The sequence below is a fragment of the Pelophylax lessonae genome (genome assembly GCF_965119305.1).
Source record: "Pelophylax lessonae genome assembly, chromosome: 2".
In the NCBI taxonomy this organism is placed as follows: domain Eukaryota; kingdom Metazoa; phylum Chordata; class Amphibia; order Anura; family Ranidae; genus Pelophylax; species Pelophylax lessonae.
Genome location: NC_138769.1, coordinates 270,882,692 through 270,897,216, shown reverse-complemented (window position 1 = coordinate 270,897,216; position 14,525 = coordinate 270,882,692). Strand labels below are relative to the sequence as shown.

The following is a 14,525-nucleotide window of genomic DNA, read 5'->3' as shown; positions in this document are numbered from 1 at the left end:
CCGCCCTCAGGTCGAGTTTGGTAAAGACCGTGGCCCCTTTAAGGCGATCGAACAGCTCGGAAATCAAGGGTATCGGGTAAGCGTTCTTGATCGTGATGCGATTGAGACCCCTGTAATCGATGCAAGGCCTCAACTCACCGCCCTTCTTTTTCACAAAGAAAAATCCAGCCCCTGCCGGGGACGAGGATTTGCGAATGTGTCCGCGTGAAAGCGCCTCCTTCACGTACTCCTCCATGGCCTCATTCTCCGCTACCGACAGTGGATAGACCTTGCCACGAGGAGGAACGGCACCAGGTTGTAATTCGATGGCACAATCGTATGGGCGGTGCGGAGGTAGGGCAACCGCGCGCACCTTATCGAATACATCCCGGTACTCCTCGTATTCAGGAGGCAACAGAGGGTCCGAGGAAGTACACAGCAACTTGACAGGCCCATGGATGCAACTAGCCCCACACTGCGGTGACCATGAGAGGATCTCGGCCGATCTCCAATCGAAAGTCGGATTATGCTTCTGGAGCCAGGGGTACCCCAAGACCACCGAGTAGTGTGGAGACGAAATAACCTGGAAGCAGACCGACTCTCTGTGAACGGCACCAATGGCTATCCCCACTGGAAGGGTCTCATGAGTCACGTGTGGCGGCAGAAGGGGTCTGCAGTCTATCGCCTCAAGAGCCAGTGGAGAACCTCGGGCCTGCAGAGGAATGGAATTGGTGGCAGCGAACACACTATCAATGAACAAACCACCAGCACCAGAGTCCACCAACGCCTGGGTCATCACTGAGCCCCCGACCCAGGAGAGGACAACAGTGATCAGTGGTTTGTCAACACGGGAAACCGGGGACGAGGAGACTCCACCCAAGATCTTCCCCCGACAGGATCTCAGGTGCGAGCGTTTCCCGGACGGTTCGGACATGCCAACCGAAAATGCCCACTGAGACCACAGTACATGCATCGACCCTCGCGTCTTCGGAGTACCCTCTCCCCCTCGGACAGGCGAGCAAAGCCCAGCTGCATGGGTTCACCCCCAGCCAAGTCATCCCCAGGAGGCGTGGGAGGAGAGGGAGGCACGGGTGGGACAGTAAAGGTAGGCGCCAATCTGTTAGGAGGCCTCCGCAGACTCTCCTTAAAGGAAGGTCTCTCCCTGAGTCTGGTGTCAATCAAAATCAAGAAAGAAATAAGAGACTCGAGCTCCACTGGTAGGTCCTTAGCTGCAACCTCATCCTTCAAGGCATCCGAGAGACCATGAGAGAAAGCAGCGACCAGAGCCTCATTATTCCAGCCCACCTCTGCTGCCAGGGTACGAAACTCAATGGCGTATTCAGCTACGGATGGTGAACCCTGTCTGATGGACATAAGGAGCTTCGCAGCAGAGGCAGCACGAGCCGGCACATCGAATACCCTCTGAAGAGAAGCAACAAAACCGGAAAACTCGGCAACCACCGGATTGTTGTTCTCCCATAAAGGGCTGGCCCAGGCCAAGGCCTTGTCCGAGAGCAGCGAAATTAAGAAGCCCACCTTTGATCTCTCAGTAGGAAAGGCATGTGGCAGCAACTCGAAATAAATCCCCACCTGGTTAAGGAAACCTCGGCACTGAGTTGGCTCTCCCCCAAAGCGCTGTGGAAGGGGGGCAGAACCGGTCATACCCCGAAACACCGCAGGCGCAACAACAGGTGTCGGGGTAGACTCTGGCGCAACAACCGGAGCGGCAGTAGGAGCGGGCCCAGGAGCGACAACCGACCCATCGGCAACGGGAGCGAAATGAGCCGTGCGTTCAAGCAGGGTTTGCAACGCCACGGCGAACCGACCCAACAGGTGATCCTGCTGATCAAGTCTGGCAACCAGCGTGGGTAGCGAGGATGGCCCTGTACCGTCAGAATTCATGGCTTGGTCCTAATGTCACGGAACCATGAACCAGACGTACAACAACAGATAAGTGAAAATAAGAAGGCTTTATTGAAAATCAAGCTGTAAAGCAAAAGTCCAAACGGATGGCGAAACCGAGGCAGAGTCCTTGCGAAGCCAGAGGTCAGGAACCAGGAGGGTAGTCAGACGAAGCCGGAATCAGGAACCAGCAGGGTAGTCAGACGAAGCCAGGAACAGGAACCAGCAGGGTAGTCAGACGAAGCCAGGATCAGGAACCAGCAGGGTAGTCAGACGAAGCCAGGATCAGGAACCAGCAGGGTAGTCAGACGAAGCCAGGATCAGGGACCAGAAGCAGCAGCAGTCTTAGAAGCATGTGAACACAGGAGGACCAAGCAAGGAACTGAAGCCACAGACCTCCTATATATATGAGCTAGGCATCCAGCTCCTCCCAGTGGGAAGGAGGAGCCGCAGGGTGGGAGGCTACAAGAAACCCAGAAACCAAGATGGCCGCCAGCACATGTCAAACGAAGGAGAACAGCAAGAAGGTAAGACCATGACAGCCGCAAATAATCAAACAATCATAGATACAATAAACAAAAGAAATTTATCTGCGCTTGGTGATAAATAGAAATGTGAAAATCAGGCTGCTAGCACCGATGGATATAACTGTAACACATAAAGATAACAAACAAAGGAAGAAATGATGACGAAACACATAAGTCACATGGATATGAGGCAAGCACGCTACACCGCGGCCATCTTTGTACACCTCTGATGCCTGTATTGATCTGCTTGCATGTGAGTGTTATGAAGTTTTATTCTTAATAAATGTTTTGAACGAATATACCATTCGAGTTTCTTTATTTTTGGAGGTCTGCTTGTCCATTGGTCTGTACTTGATCGTCTGGCACTGGGAGAAGGAGCTTGACTTAGCCTGATCATCGTTCCTGATGTGGCTGGCCAAGATCCATATATTACATGCCCATTTGACAACTCTACAACCTGAGGGTCAAATGCTTCCGGTAACCAGCCAATTTAATCAGAGCACAGTGGTGAAGTGTTTCTCTCATCCATCACAGCACCTGGTGTGGGGTTCATCCCTAATCCTCTCTCTCTAAGAACATTCATATTGGACTGTTGTTATTGTTCTTTGGCGCTGCACCCTTCCTTTGTTTATGTAATCTTTATGGGTTACAGTCCTATCCATTGGTGCTTGTAGCCTAGTTTTCACATTTTTATTTATCACCAAGCGCAGATATATTTCTTTTGTTTAATATTATTTATATGTTCACCTATGCGTACAGGTATACTGGATGTTCTGCCAATATACTGGAGCCCACTCACACTCAAGCATAATTGCTCCAGGATTGGATAACAGACATTTCAAATTTTTTAAAAACATGGTCTGTAGTGATTTAGATTCTCTTAAAAAAGTTAAGATTTCCAGCATATTAGGAGAGGTATTTTTTCATTGGAGAAATAGAAATATATAGTAATTCGGTCGGGGGATAAAGGGGGAGGATTAGTGGTGCTCAATAGATCTTACTACCAGGAGGAAATGAGCCGCTTAGTGGGTGATCGCGATACTTTTCAGGTATTAGCGAGTGATCCTATGTTGAAATTTAAAGATGAGCTGCAATCTTTGGTTGGAAGGGCAAGAATCACAAAGAGGCTATATACATTGACCTGTTGTTTTGCATAACCCCCATTATATATGTTTTGCCTAAAATACATAAAAGTATAGACCAACCTCCTGGTCAGCCAATTCTGTTCTGTAAAAGATTCTGTTACTACTAGGTTGGGTCAGTACATTGGAGAAAATAATCAACCTTTAGTTATCAATATGGATGCTTATCTCAAAGATACCAAACATATTATTCAAATTCTAGAAGCATTGACCAGCACCCCTCCAGCATTCTGGTAAAGGCTGATGTTGGCCGGTATACACTATTATTGGCCATGAGAATGCTTTGGTATCAGTCAAATGGGCATTGGCAGATTCTGAATTGCCTAGAAAACACAAAGTTTCTACTTAATAGTCTCAAATTTTTGCCTATTGAAAAATTATTTTTGGTATGGTCATCTTTACTTCCTGCAGACCAGGGGAGTGGCGATCGGCGGCCTCTTTGCCCCCAATGTGGCCAATCTTTTTATGGCCCACTGGGAGGAAGAAGGAGTGTTTAAAGATCGACCACCGCAGATGATCTGATTATGATTTGGGAAGGAGATATGGCTAGCCTCGAGGTATTTACCAACAGATTGAATGATAATAAAAATATCAATCTCACTTAGAATATAGATATGTGTCAAATGATCTTCTTGGACCTAGAGATTTTTAAAGAGGGAGATAGATTTAGGACCCGCAATCACTATAAGCCCACCGACAGGAAAGCTTAACCCTTGAACAGTTGTGATCATACAATATGGCTTTGCAACATACCTAGGGGACAGTTTTTTAGACTCAGGCACAACTGTTCATCTAAGGAAGATTACCTTTCCCAGTCTCAGGTATTAGCAAAAAGGTTCCAACAAAGAAATATGATCTATTGAATATTGATAGTGAGATTTATCGGGTTAGGGCTCTTGATAGAGGTACGATTATTGCTGAAACTCAGAATCCGAGGAATGTGAACAATGGTGAGTATAGCATGATATTGGATTACAACAGTCAATATAAAACAATTTGAGAAAATTTTGACCAGACATAGGGCATGACAGAGTACTCGGCCCACTACTTCCAGCAAGTCCACAATTTATTTATAGAATAGCACCCTCGCTATGAGATAGTCTGGCCCCAGGGGTTGTTGACCCACCAAAGAATCCTGGTAATAGGCTTTTTGCTTTTTTGACACGATTTTATGCATGTGGGAGGTTTGCGGCGTGAAAGAGTTCAAAGGGGAATATTAAAAAGCGGAAAGAGTTTATGTCTTCAACAATGCAGAAACAGTATAAAATTAGTGATTTGATTACCTTTACCACTCAGGGTGTTGTTTATATGCTCGAGTGTGTTTGCGGGCTCCATTATATTGACAGAACATCCAGGGCCCTACATGTACCCACAGGTAAAAATATAAATAATATTAAGAAGGGTCTAAGTACTCATCGAAACCCCAGAGGCCTCAAATTTTGGGGCATCGAGAAGGTCTCGAGACACTGGAGAGGGGGCAACTTTATACGACAATTAAACCACAGGGAGTCCTTCTGGATTTATGAGACAAAGGTCTTGACCCCTGCAGGCTTCAACATCAACTTTGATCTTAACTGTTTTATCTCTGATATAGGTTTTTTTTTACATATGTGGTTTCTACTTTTTTTAGGCGTATTTTTTAAATACATTTTTTAACTAATTTGTGGAAAACTGTGGATATCATTATATTTGAGGGAGAGTTCCCCTTTAATTTATGATTCATTATAGGAGGGTTGTGCTCCCCTTTAATTTATTTTGTTGTTGTTTATCCATTTTACAGCAGTCCGCTGTCATTTAATTAAATCATTGTTTTGCTTATATTTAAAATATGTAGACACTAGCGACATTTACAATGTCATATAAACATACAAATTTACAGCCTCTATTACGAGGCAGATTGTGCCTGTTGGTAAGGTGTGTGGCTGTGCCACTCATCTCTGTGAGACAGATGTTTTAGCGTCTCATTGCTATGGCACTGGATACTTAAGATCGGGTTGAATGTGTTGCTCTTATTCTGCCAGCGAAGTCCCACCTTTGGACGTAACACGTACGGGGGGAGGAGCAACATGTGATGTCACCCGTGACCATCTTTGTGGTTGGACCTTTACATTTGAAATTCCAAATACATGTACTTGGTGGAAATGCTATACTTGTAAAGGGTATTTTATCTTTTTTTACTTAATAAATCATGTTGCTACAGAGAGCACTAGATTCTGTTTTGTGTTCCCATCCTTCTATGTTTTCTACACAAAGATACCTTGAATAAAATCAGGAGCTGACAGCTGGAGACATTACCCCTTGATATGGGAAAGTGTTGTGTGACCTTATAGGTCGAATCAAGGAGGTGAGAGGCAGATTTTGTCTGTGGTGGATGGGCTGGAATCACTCCTTACACTAGCACATTTTTATAGGACACATCCTACTCCACAGCTGGTGTCATCCTGGTCATTCCTGGATATTTGTTTTATGGACATTAATTATTGTTTTATTGTTGTTTAATTTATTTTATTTGCGCTGCACTGATCTGTGATATATATTTTTCTTCAGATTGCATTGGCATGCAGTAATAGTCTATGTCCATGTCCATTGTGGGTTGTAAGGCTGCACGCCCTGTTAAAGTGACTAACTGTAAACCTGTATTGAGACCTGGGCTTATAAATGGCACCCTCACACAAAATGAAAAACTTTGTGCTTCTTTGGAGCAAAAAAGCTAAGGTAAAACAGGCTAAAGGCTAAAAACAGTGGTTACTTCTGGGCTCAAATATGAACTGCTCTGTCTTTTTGGTTTTACCATAACAAGATTACAATTACTTTTTAGTAAAAACGGTGTAGCTTTATTGGTTACATAGTTTGTGAGGTTGAAAAAATACATCAACCTATGATGTGTGTGTTGTTAACCGTACATTGTATATCCCTTTATGTTGTGGTCTTTAAGGTGCCCATCTAATAGTTTTTCGAAACTATCGATGCTCCCTGCTGATACTACTGCTTGTGGAAGAGAATTCCACATCCTTACTGCTCTGACAGTAAATAACCCCTTACGTATTTTAAGGTTAAAACGTTTTTCCTCTAGTTTTAGTGAGTGGCCATGGTCATGGCCGTGGTCTTATTGTATTCCCTTTCTCTGAAAAGTTTGTGCTTTATGCTAGGGTCATCACCAGTACAGTATTTGTACATTGATATCATATCCCCTCTCAAGCGTTTCTTCTCCAGAGAGAATAAGCTTATTGCTTGTAGTCTTTCCTCATAGCTGATGTCCTCCATTCCCCTAATTATTTTTGTTGCCCTTCTCTGGACTCTCTCCAGTTCCAGCACATCGTTTTTGAGGACCGGTGCCCAGAACTGGACGGAATACTCCAGATGTGGCCGGACCAGAGTCTTGTAGAGTGGGAGAATAATCTCTTTATTTCTGGAGTGAATCCTCTTTTTTTTATACATGCCAGTATTTTGTTGGCATTGCATGCCACTGCCAAGCCTGTTGTCCACTAGTACCCCCAGGTCCTTTTCCATCTTAGATTCACCCAGAGGTTCCCCCCCTAGTGAGTAGCTTGCTTTCGTGTTTCTGATGCCCAAGTGCATTACTTTACATTTTTCAACATTAAACCTCATCTGCCGTGTAGTTGCCCACCCCATTATTTTGTTCAGGTCCACTTGTAAGGTTTCCACATCCTGCATAGAAGATATTGGCATGCTTAGTTTAGTATCATCCGCAAATACTCAGATTGCACCGGATATCCCCTCCTCTAGATCATTTATGAATAAATTAAACAGGATTGGTCCCAGGAGAGAACCTTGGTGGACCCCACTTTCCACACCTCTCTATCCAGGTACTCACCCTATGATCCATACCTATGTACTTTAGATTGTACAGTAAGCGTTTGTGGGGAACTGTGTCAAATGCCTTTGCAAAGTCCAGATACACCACACCCACAAGCCTTCCTTTATCTAGATGGCAACTCACTTCATCGTAGAAGGTTAATAGATTGGTCAGGCAAGAATGATTTTTCATGAATCCATGCTGATTACTACTAATAATACAGTTTTCATTACTAAAGTCTTGTGTATAGTCTCTTAACATCCCCTCCAAAATCTTGCAGACTACTGATGTTAGGCACTATAAGAAACACAGTAATCTCCGATAAAATGACAAGAGCGGTATAACAGAGACCCCAAACAGGTGACAGTGGGCCATGCAGGGTACCTTGGATCCTGCATTGGACTCCACTTCAGTAAAACAATCTCTTGGGAGTGCCTTGAAGTCTGTCATTTGTGAGGTATTTGGCTCATATGTTATCAGCCTCTATATTGTATGTAAGGAGTGTTTTTCTTCCTTTTAAAGCTGGGGAATAGACACTTTTGGCTTCCACCTTCTATTAAGACCAAACTGGCCATCTAGCTCCTGAAGAAGTGGAATATTTTGAATCCAAGAAATGCATTGAGCTGTATGATCTATCACAACCACTGTAGGAGAAAATGATCATTATATAGGCTTTATCCATGGTTTGTTAATAAGTGTTCCAGTAAAGTGGGTGATAACTTTTCATCCGATCCCATCCCCCAGACAAATGGATAATCGGGTTACCATCCATCTGGATTTCACAGACAAGATCGGATCGGATAGCAGCGGGTGTCAACAGACATGTCACCGCTGACATTCGCTGCCCCATAGGGCTGAATAGAGCGTCTGATCAGATCCATCGGAAAAACTGACAGGCAGACCTGATCTTTCCGTGTGAAAGGGGCCTTACATAGTTACATGGTTTATAGGATCGTAAAAAGAAGCAGGTCCATCCACTTCAACCTATGTGTGTGTGATTTCTATCCTCTAACAATTCCCATTACCCTGTATTCCTAGGGAAGACATCTAAAAGTTTTTTGAAGTTGTCAACACTTTCAGCTTTCAGCTAGTACTGTTTCCTGGGGTAGGGAGTTTCACATTTTTACTGCTGTAACAGTAAAGAACCCCTGTGCATTGTAAAAATTGTCTGGGTGGTTAGCTGTAGACAGCCATAATAATGTTCCTGATTCTGAACATCCCTTGCATTTACCAGACCATTTCTAAATGTAATCTTATGATTGCCCCAGTTTGTTAACATCTCCCCGCAATCATATCCTGATCCTCCTGGTTCTAAAGAGATTAGTGGAGGATCCAAGGAACTTTGCATGCACCACTGTCCGTGATGTAGCAAAGAAAACAGCAGATTTACCATGTGAACGTAATTATGAAGTCATTTATTCATTCTGTTCCCACCCAAAATAGTTTCAGGGCTGGTTCACACCATGAATCGTCCAGGATTCCTTTGCATTCCGGTGCGATTCACATGTGATTCTTGGTACAATGTGAAATCAGCTGGACTGCACCAACCATAGTTCATGCACAACTTTATAAAACGCACAGGAAACGGATTGCACGGCATAGTAGTTTGCAACCTGTGTTTGGGGTGTCATTAGGTTAAGAATGACACCCGCTGCAGATCACAACTGTAGTGCGCTGTAAAAGGTACAGCAGTTATGATAAAGCACCTGTTATAGGTTTGATTTCTTGAATGAATGTAAGTGTGGATAATTGCTACTGCTTGATCAGTGAACTGCAGTCATTTTATACATTTTTATGAATATTCAGGTATTCTCTGAATGTAAACACTAAATGGAACTTTTTCTAGAAGTGACACTCTTTTTATTTACACAACACTATCAACAAATTGAAATAAGGTTCTTTTTTAATGATTTTCAATTAAAGGCAAGAAAAGTGTCTTTTTTTATATTGTTCTAAGAAGACATTATTCACTCAGGAGAGTGGGGATGCAAAAAGAGTTTTGATTTTTACCTTAACTTTTGTACCGAAGATTGCCATGGCATCCTTTTTTGTTTCATACATTGTTTTATTTCCCTTAGCTAACATTGAAGGTACAGCAGTTATGATAAAGCACCTGTTGTTCTCTGTTTCAACAAATACACAACTAAGAAAGGTTTATACTTTACACCTTATACAGTAGATGTATACTAGAAAATATTTCCCAATATCACAAACATATCTCCTTTTGCAGGCATGTCATGTCAATCTGTGAACATGTAATATATTTTCCATGTCAGTCTATGAATAAATAAATGTTTGGGTACACAATTTTGGGATCATATTTGTGTAGGTGATGTAATTGTATAATAAAATAGGGAATGCTTTATTATGCTACTGAAAAAAAAAAACCTTTGTTCCTCCTAAATAATACTCTTTTATTATGTTTAATATAGACTCTGTCTCTGAAAGCAGCATTTCATATTTGGTCACTTTCTTATTTTGTCACAAAATAATAATGTACTCATGTATTTTATTTCATATCTCCTTTATATTAGATTGTTATGTCTTTTACTTACTTTTTAATAATATTATTATTATTTATTTATTTTTTGCACCAGATTAAAGTGGTTAATGCATTCCGCAGTTCCCTGTATGAGGGACTTGAGAAGCCACAGATTCGCAGTGCCATTCATAAATTCATGTCCCATCCGGAGTTTACACCACAGGAGGCAAGGTCTGAACCCCAAGTAATGGACAGTGACAGTGATGGTGAAGAATCTCTCAGTCTTGAGCAACCTTATACCCACAATAACAACTCATCTGCTGACCCATATCCAGTGGAGATCACTTTGTTACCAGATAAAACTGTGCATAGCATGTAAAACCAAAAATATCTGCCATCTGAGCTGATCATCCAGAAGAGGTCGTAATTTCTTCCCTTGCTGTCCTGATTTTTCACTACCAACATGCCTACAGTACTCATCTTCACTTGCTTTAGATGTGCAAGACTATTATGCAGTAGCAGCAAACATTAGGTCAATACAGCCAAATAATATGCATTATTTTGTTGTATGAGGACAGACTATTTTGCAAACTAAAGGTTTACTCATCACCTCACCTTATACCAAGCTCTCTTTTTTTTGTGTGTGAAGCATTCATTTGTGATCATTGTGCAATGTTTACAAAATCATGACAAATGATATATGTTGTAATACGTAAATGTGATAAAGCCAAGCACATGTTGGTTTTTCATAGTTGTTCTCAGCTGCATACTTAATTCATGTATTCGCTTTCACATCTGTTCACACAAACATATAATTATGTGTTGACCTTCCGACTCCTTGTGTGTTCACTTTTGCCCTGTGTGTTTTAATGCTTGATGACATAGCTTCCCTGTTGTCTTCTTACACCATATACCCTGATTGTTCGTCTCCCAACTAATATCTTTTGATTGTAACTTGAAAGTGTCACTGAAAAGTGAGTTCAGCAAAGCATCTGATTTCTAACCAAAATATGCCTTCCCGTATTGCTTCATCTAGGCATAGCACCCAGTGCACTTGTCTTCCACCAGTAGGACTGACACTCACCATGGTTTCCTATCCTGAACTTGGGAGCTTCTGTGAACTTGTGCAATGTCACAGCTTTCAGATATTTAACAATACCAAAATGGTGCCATTTAGCCCATCTTGCATTTTTTGTACCCCTTTCAAGGTTATCTTTGCCTCTGCAAGAGCCCTTGGCATAGAGCTTCAGGGTGTGTAATGGAATTGCTAGATTGCTATATTAAAAGCACGTTTGTGTAATATATGAAAAATACATATGTATGAGCTTTACAGACATACACATACAGTATATACACATACCTTGGTACATTTATAATTACTGTTTTTTTGAATGAAGGTTAATGGATGTTTTGGATCGCTGCTGGTCTCTGTGGCCTTAAAATCCATTAGACTGGCATTGTTCTGTAACATTATAGATAAAAAAGCTTTTTTAAATAGCTTGGTCATGATGTACCCACAAGTTTCCAGGAAGATAATGGAAGTAGTTGCCTTCTCCTGCTGCTAATTTTTTACGTGGGTAGCAGTGAAAGTTGACTGAACTAGCACTGTAGCAGAGTATACTAACCAAATTTTAAACATAATGTTATACGTGCAGGCTGTGTCAAATTCTTCCTTTTCCACCAGAAAGGGCTTTTACTGAGCAATACAGAGCATGAAGAGTGTAACCTTTTCCCACACTTATTATTTGTGAGCCACCAGCTAGTGTTGACAAAATGCTTCTTCCTATCGAAAGTGGTTTTGCTTATCGTTTTTTGCATTAGCAGAGAATAATAACAAAAATTATAAATGTGCCATCACAGCTCTTGGCACAGAAATGCCAGGTTGCATTCCTTTATTCACACTGTACATAAAAAATATATAGACTGCTATGCTAATTATGATTTAAGCCCCTAGGCCCCATAGGCACACCATACACAGAACCTTAACTTCAGTATATGATGTGCTTACGAATCTATAACCAGTGCTAAGGTTTCAAAGGCCAGTATAGGTTTTTAGTGTGTCAACACCTAAAAGAACCCAAAATGCACATAAAAGTTATTCTAAAGGCATATTTTTTTAGAATAACAAACATGTTGTACTTACCTTCTCTGTGAAATGGTTTTGCACAGAATGTGCTGGATGGAGATCAGGCTCAGGTAAGTATTTACTTGAATACTTAGAATGCATAAAGGTAAAACACTGTGTACCTTTAGAAAGACTTTTAAGGGTTATAAAAGGTATATAGTGGCTGCACATTTACGGTAATTTATTTCAGGCATATTGGTCCTGACATGTTTACCTTAATCCAGGAAACCCCTATTTTAAAACAGCCCAGCCAGTACCATACAGAGGTTTGTTTGCATACAGCTCCTAAAGCTGCCTTTGATGCCTAGCCCTAGGCTCCATTTGAGGCATTGGATGACAAACTCTTCACTGTAGCCAATTACTTAGCCTGCCTCTGTTTATCAACTAGAGATAAATAATGGGAGCAAGTCACAGCTTCAGAAAACAGTTGCATGAAGACAAATAATTGATATAGTATAGGCCAGTCATTCCTGGATCAGAAGTTCCCTGTACTAACTGTAAGTGCACTACAGGTCAGTCCTAGAGCAGGAGTCTACAAAAACAAGAGAAGGGTGCACCGACCTAGTGCAACATCATAAAACATTTATTGAAGAATAAAAAGAGTTCCATACATCATACTCACAAATGCATGCTGTAAATACGTATATAAAATCCTTATACGATCAAGACTAGGATTCTTTTCGGTATAGTAGGAGGCCTGGAAGGGCTGATGCATTTCAAGGGAGAACCTCTTCATCAGAGCCACAATTTCAAATGACCTGCTACACATATAAATAGTGCAGCAATGCAGACAGGACTTCCCACATTGGTCTGTCCTGCCCCTTGAACATCATTAACATGTAAACAATTCAAATTATTTAATTAAATTTAGCTTAAAAGACCACACTAGTGACCCATATACATCAAATCATAGTCCGTGCCAACTGTAAAATGAGTGCTATGGTATAGCGATTGGGGGTGTCATAAAAAGTAAAAATGCTTTATCCACCTAAGTTGCAGCTAGAAAACTAATAACCAGTGGGCGCCACCTTACCTTACTATATCGCAATTATCCTTTTCTAAGGTGGAATCCAAGGAGGGGGTCTCACGACAGAGATGCAGGACACTCTCCCGGGCCGCGCCAAACTCCCTTGGAACGCACGGTGTCCACGGGAACCCGTTCCAATGTGCGTGTATTCTACTGTCTAATGCGTTACCTCTGGCTTCAACCGACGTCACATCCGGCTCAATCAGGAGCCCAGAAATGACGAGTCAACCAAACGGCTCGGGGAAGTGCTCACCCACCGGAGCAAAGGTCACAACTGTCCCAATAGGAGGAGTGAACAATATCCAGGGGACCATAACAATATAAAGAAAAATTTATGTGGAAAAAATGGGTCACTCGGACGGTGGACTTATTATCAAATAGAATTGTAAAATATATATAAAAAATCTGAAGTAAGATTAAAAAAAAAAAAAAAATATATATATATATATATATATATATATATATATATATATATATATATATATATATAAAAGGCTATAATAATGTTTGCAAACTATCATTTATAGAGGCCATAAGAATGCCAGAACCTCCCAGAAATGCTCCTACTCAGGTGCATAAATATGATCACATACAATTTGGGGACAATGGAGGGAAAAAGGAAGGAAACCAGCACCATTAGTCTAGAAGCAGCACTAGGAAGTACCTAAATCAGACACTGGTCAGAAAATGACCAGGCTGCCTAAAAATTGAAAAAGCAGTTGAAAAAAAAAAATACCTGGTATGTACCAGAATATATAGTGCATACAAGGTATAGGATTTCATATAAAAGTTTAATAGATGTCTTACTAAAAAGTAACAGGGTTTATGTATCCAAGTACTAAAAAATGGAATAGAATAGAGTCCCAGACATAACCTTAAGACTAAAATGATATAGAATGGGACTACACTTAGCCCAAAAGGAACTAAACTGAAGGGAAGGGGCAAGAAAAAAAAAGGGGGAAGGGGGGGAGGGAAGAGAGATATGCAAGGATGCAATTTGCTAGATCAAATAGAGGTAACGGGTGCTAAACAAGAAAAAATGCAGGTCTAACTGATAGGGTGAGATAGAGAAGAGGTGAACACGATTCCTCTAACAGAAAAAATGGGGTAAAGGCAAGTTACATCACAGATTGGAGCTCAATTTCTTCATTCAGCCATTCATTCATTCAGGGGGTGATGGAACCTAAAGTGAAGATCCAGAATGTCTCTGTACTACAAAGTCTCTGGTATCTTCTACCATTGTCAAGGTCATTGCTGATGGCTTCAATTTTGAAGATTTTTAGGCTTTCTGCGCTACTATTGTGCACATCTGCAAAGTGTCAGGGAACTGAATAATTGTCTTTCATTGTAGTAATGTTACTCATGTGTTCACTGAATCTAGCCCTTTATGGACATGAAGTGCGTCCCACATACAACAGCCCACAAGGGCACAATGAACCATATATCACGTATGAAGTGCCACAATTTATGAATTGCTGAATTGTGTGCATTTTTCCATTAATGGCGATCACTTCTTTTTTGCGG

At 41.6% G+C, this 14,525-nt stretch overlaps 1 protein-coding gene across 1 annotated transcript in view; it reads left to right on the top strand.

The window, feature by feature from the left end:
• Nucleotides 1-10,228, top strand: part of LOC309548058 (plasma membrane calcium-transporting ATPase 4-like) — a gene marked incomplete at both ends in the record, with an annotated part of 1,291,629 nt that extends 1,281,401 nt beyond the window's left edge. The window contains one exon of the mRNA XM_082248025.1: nucleotides 9,965-10,228. Coding sequence (XP_082104151.1) covers nucleotides 9,965-10,228 — 264 coding nt within the window. The remainder of the gene's footprint in view (nucleotides 1-9,964) is intronic.
• Nucleotides 10,229-14,525: the final 4,297 nt, after the last annotated feature.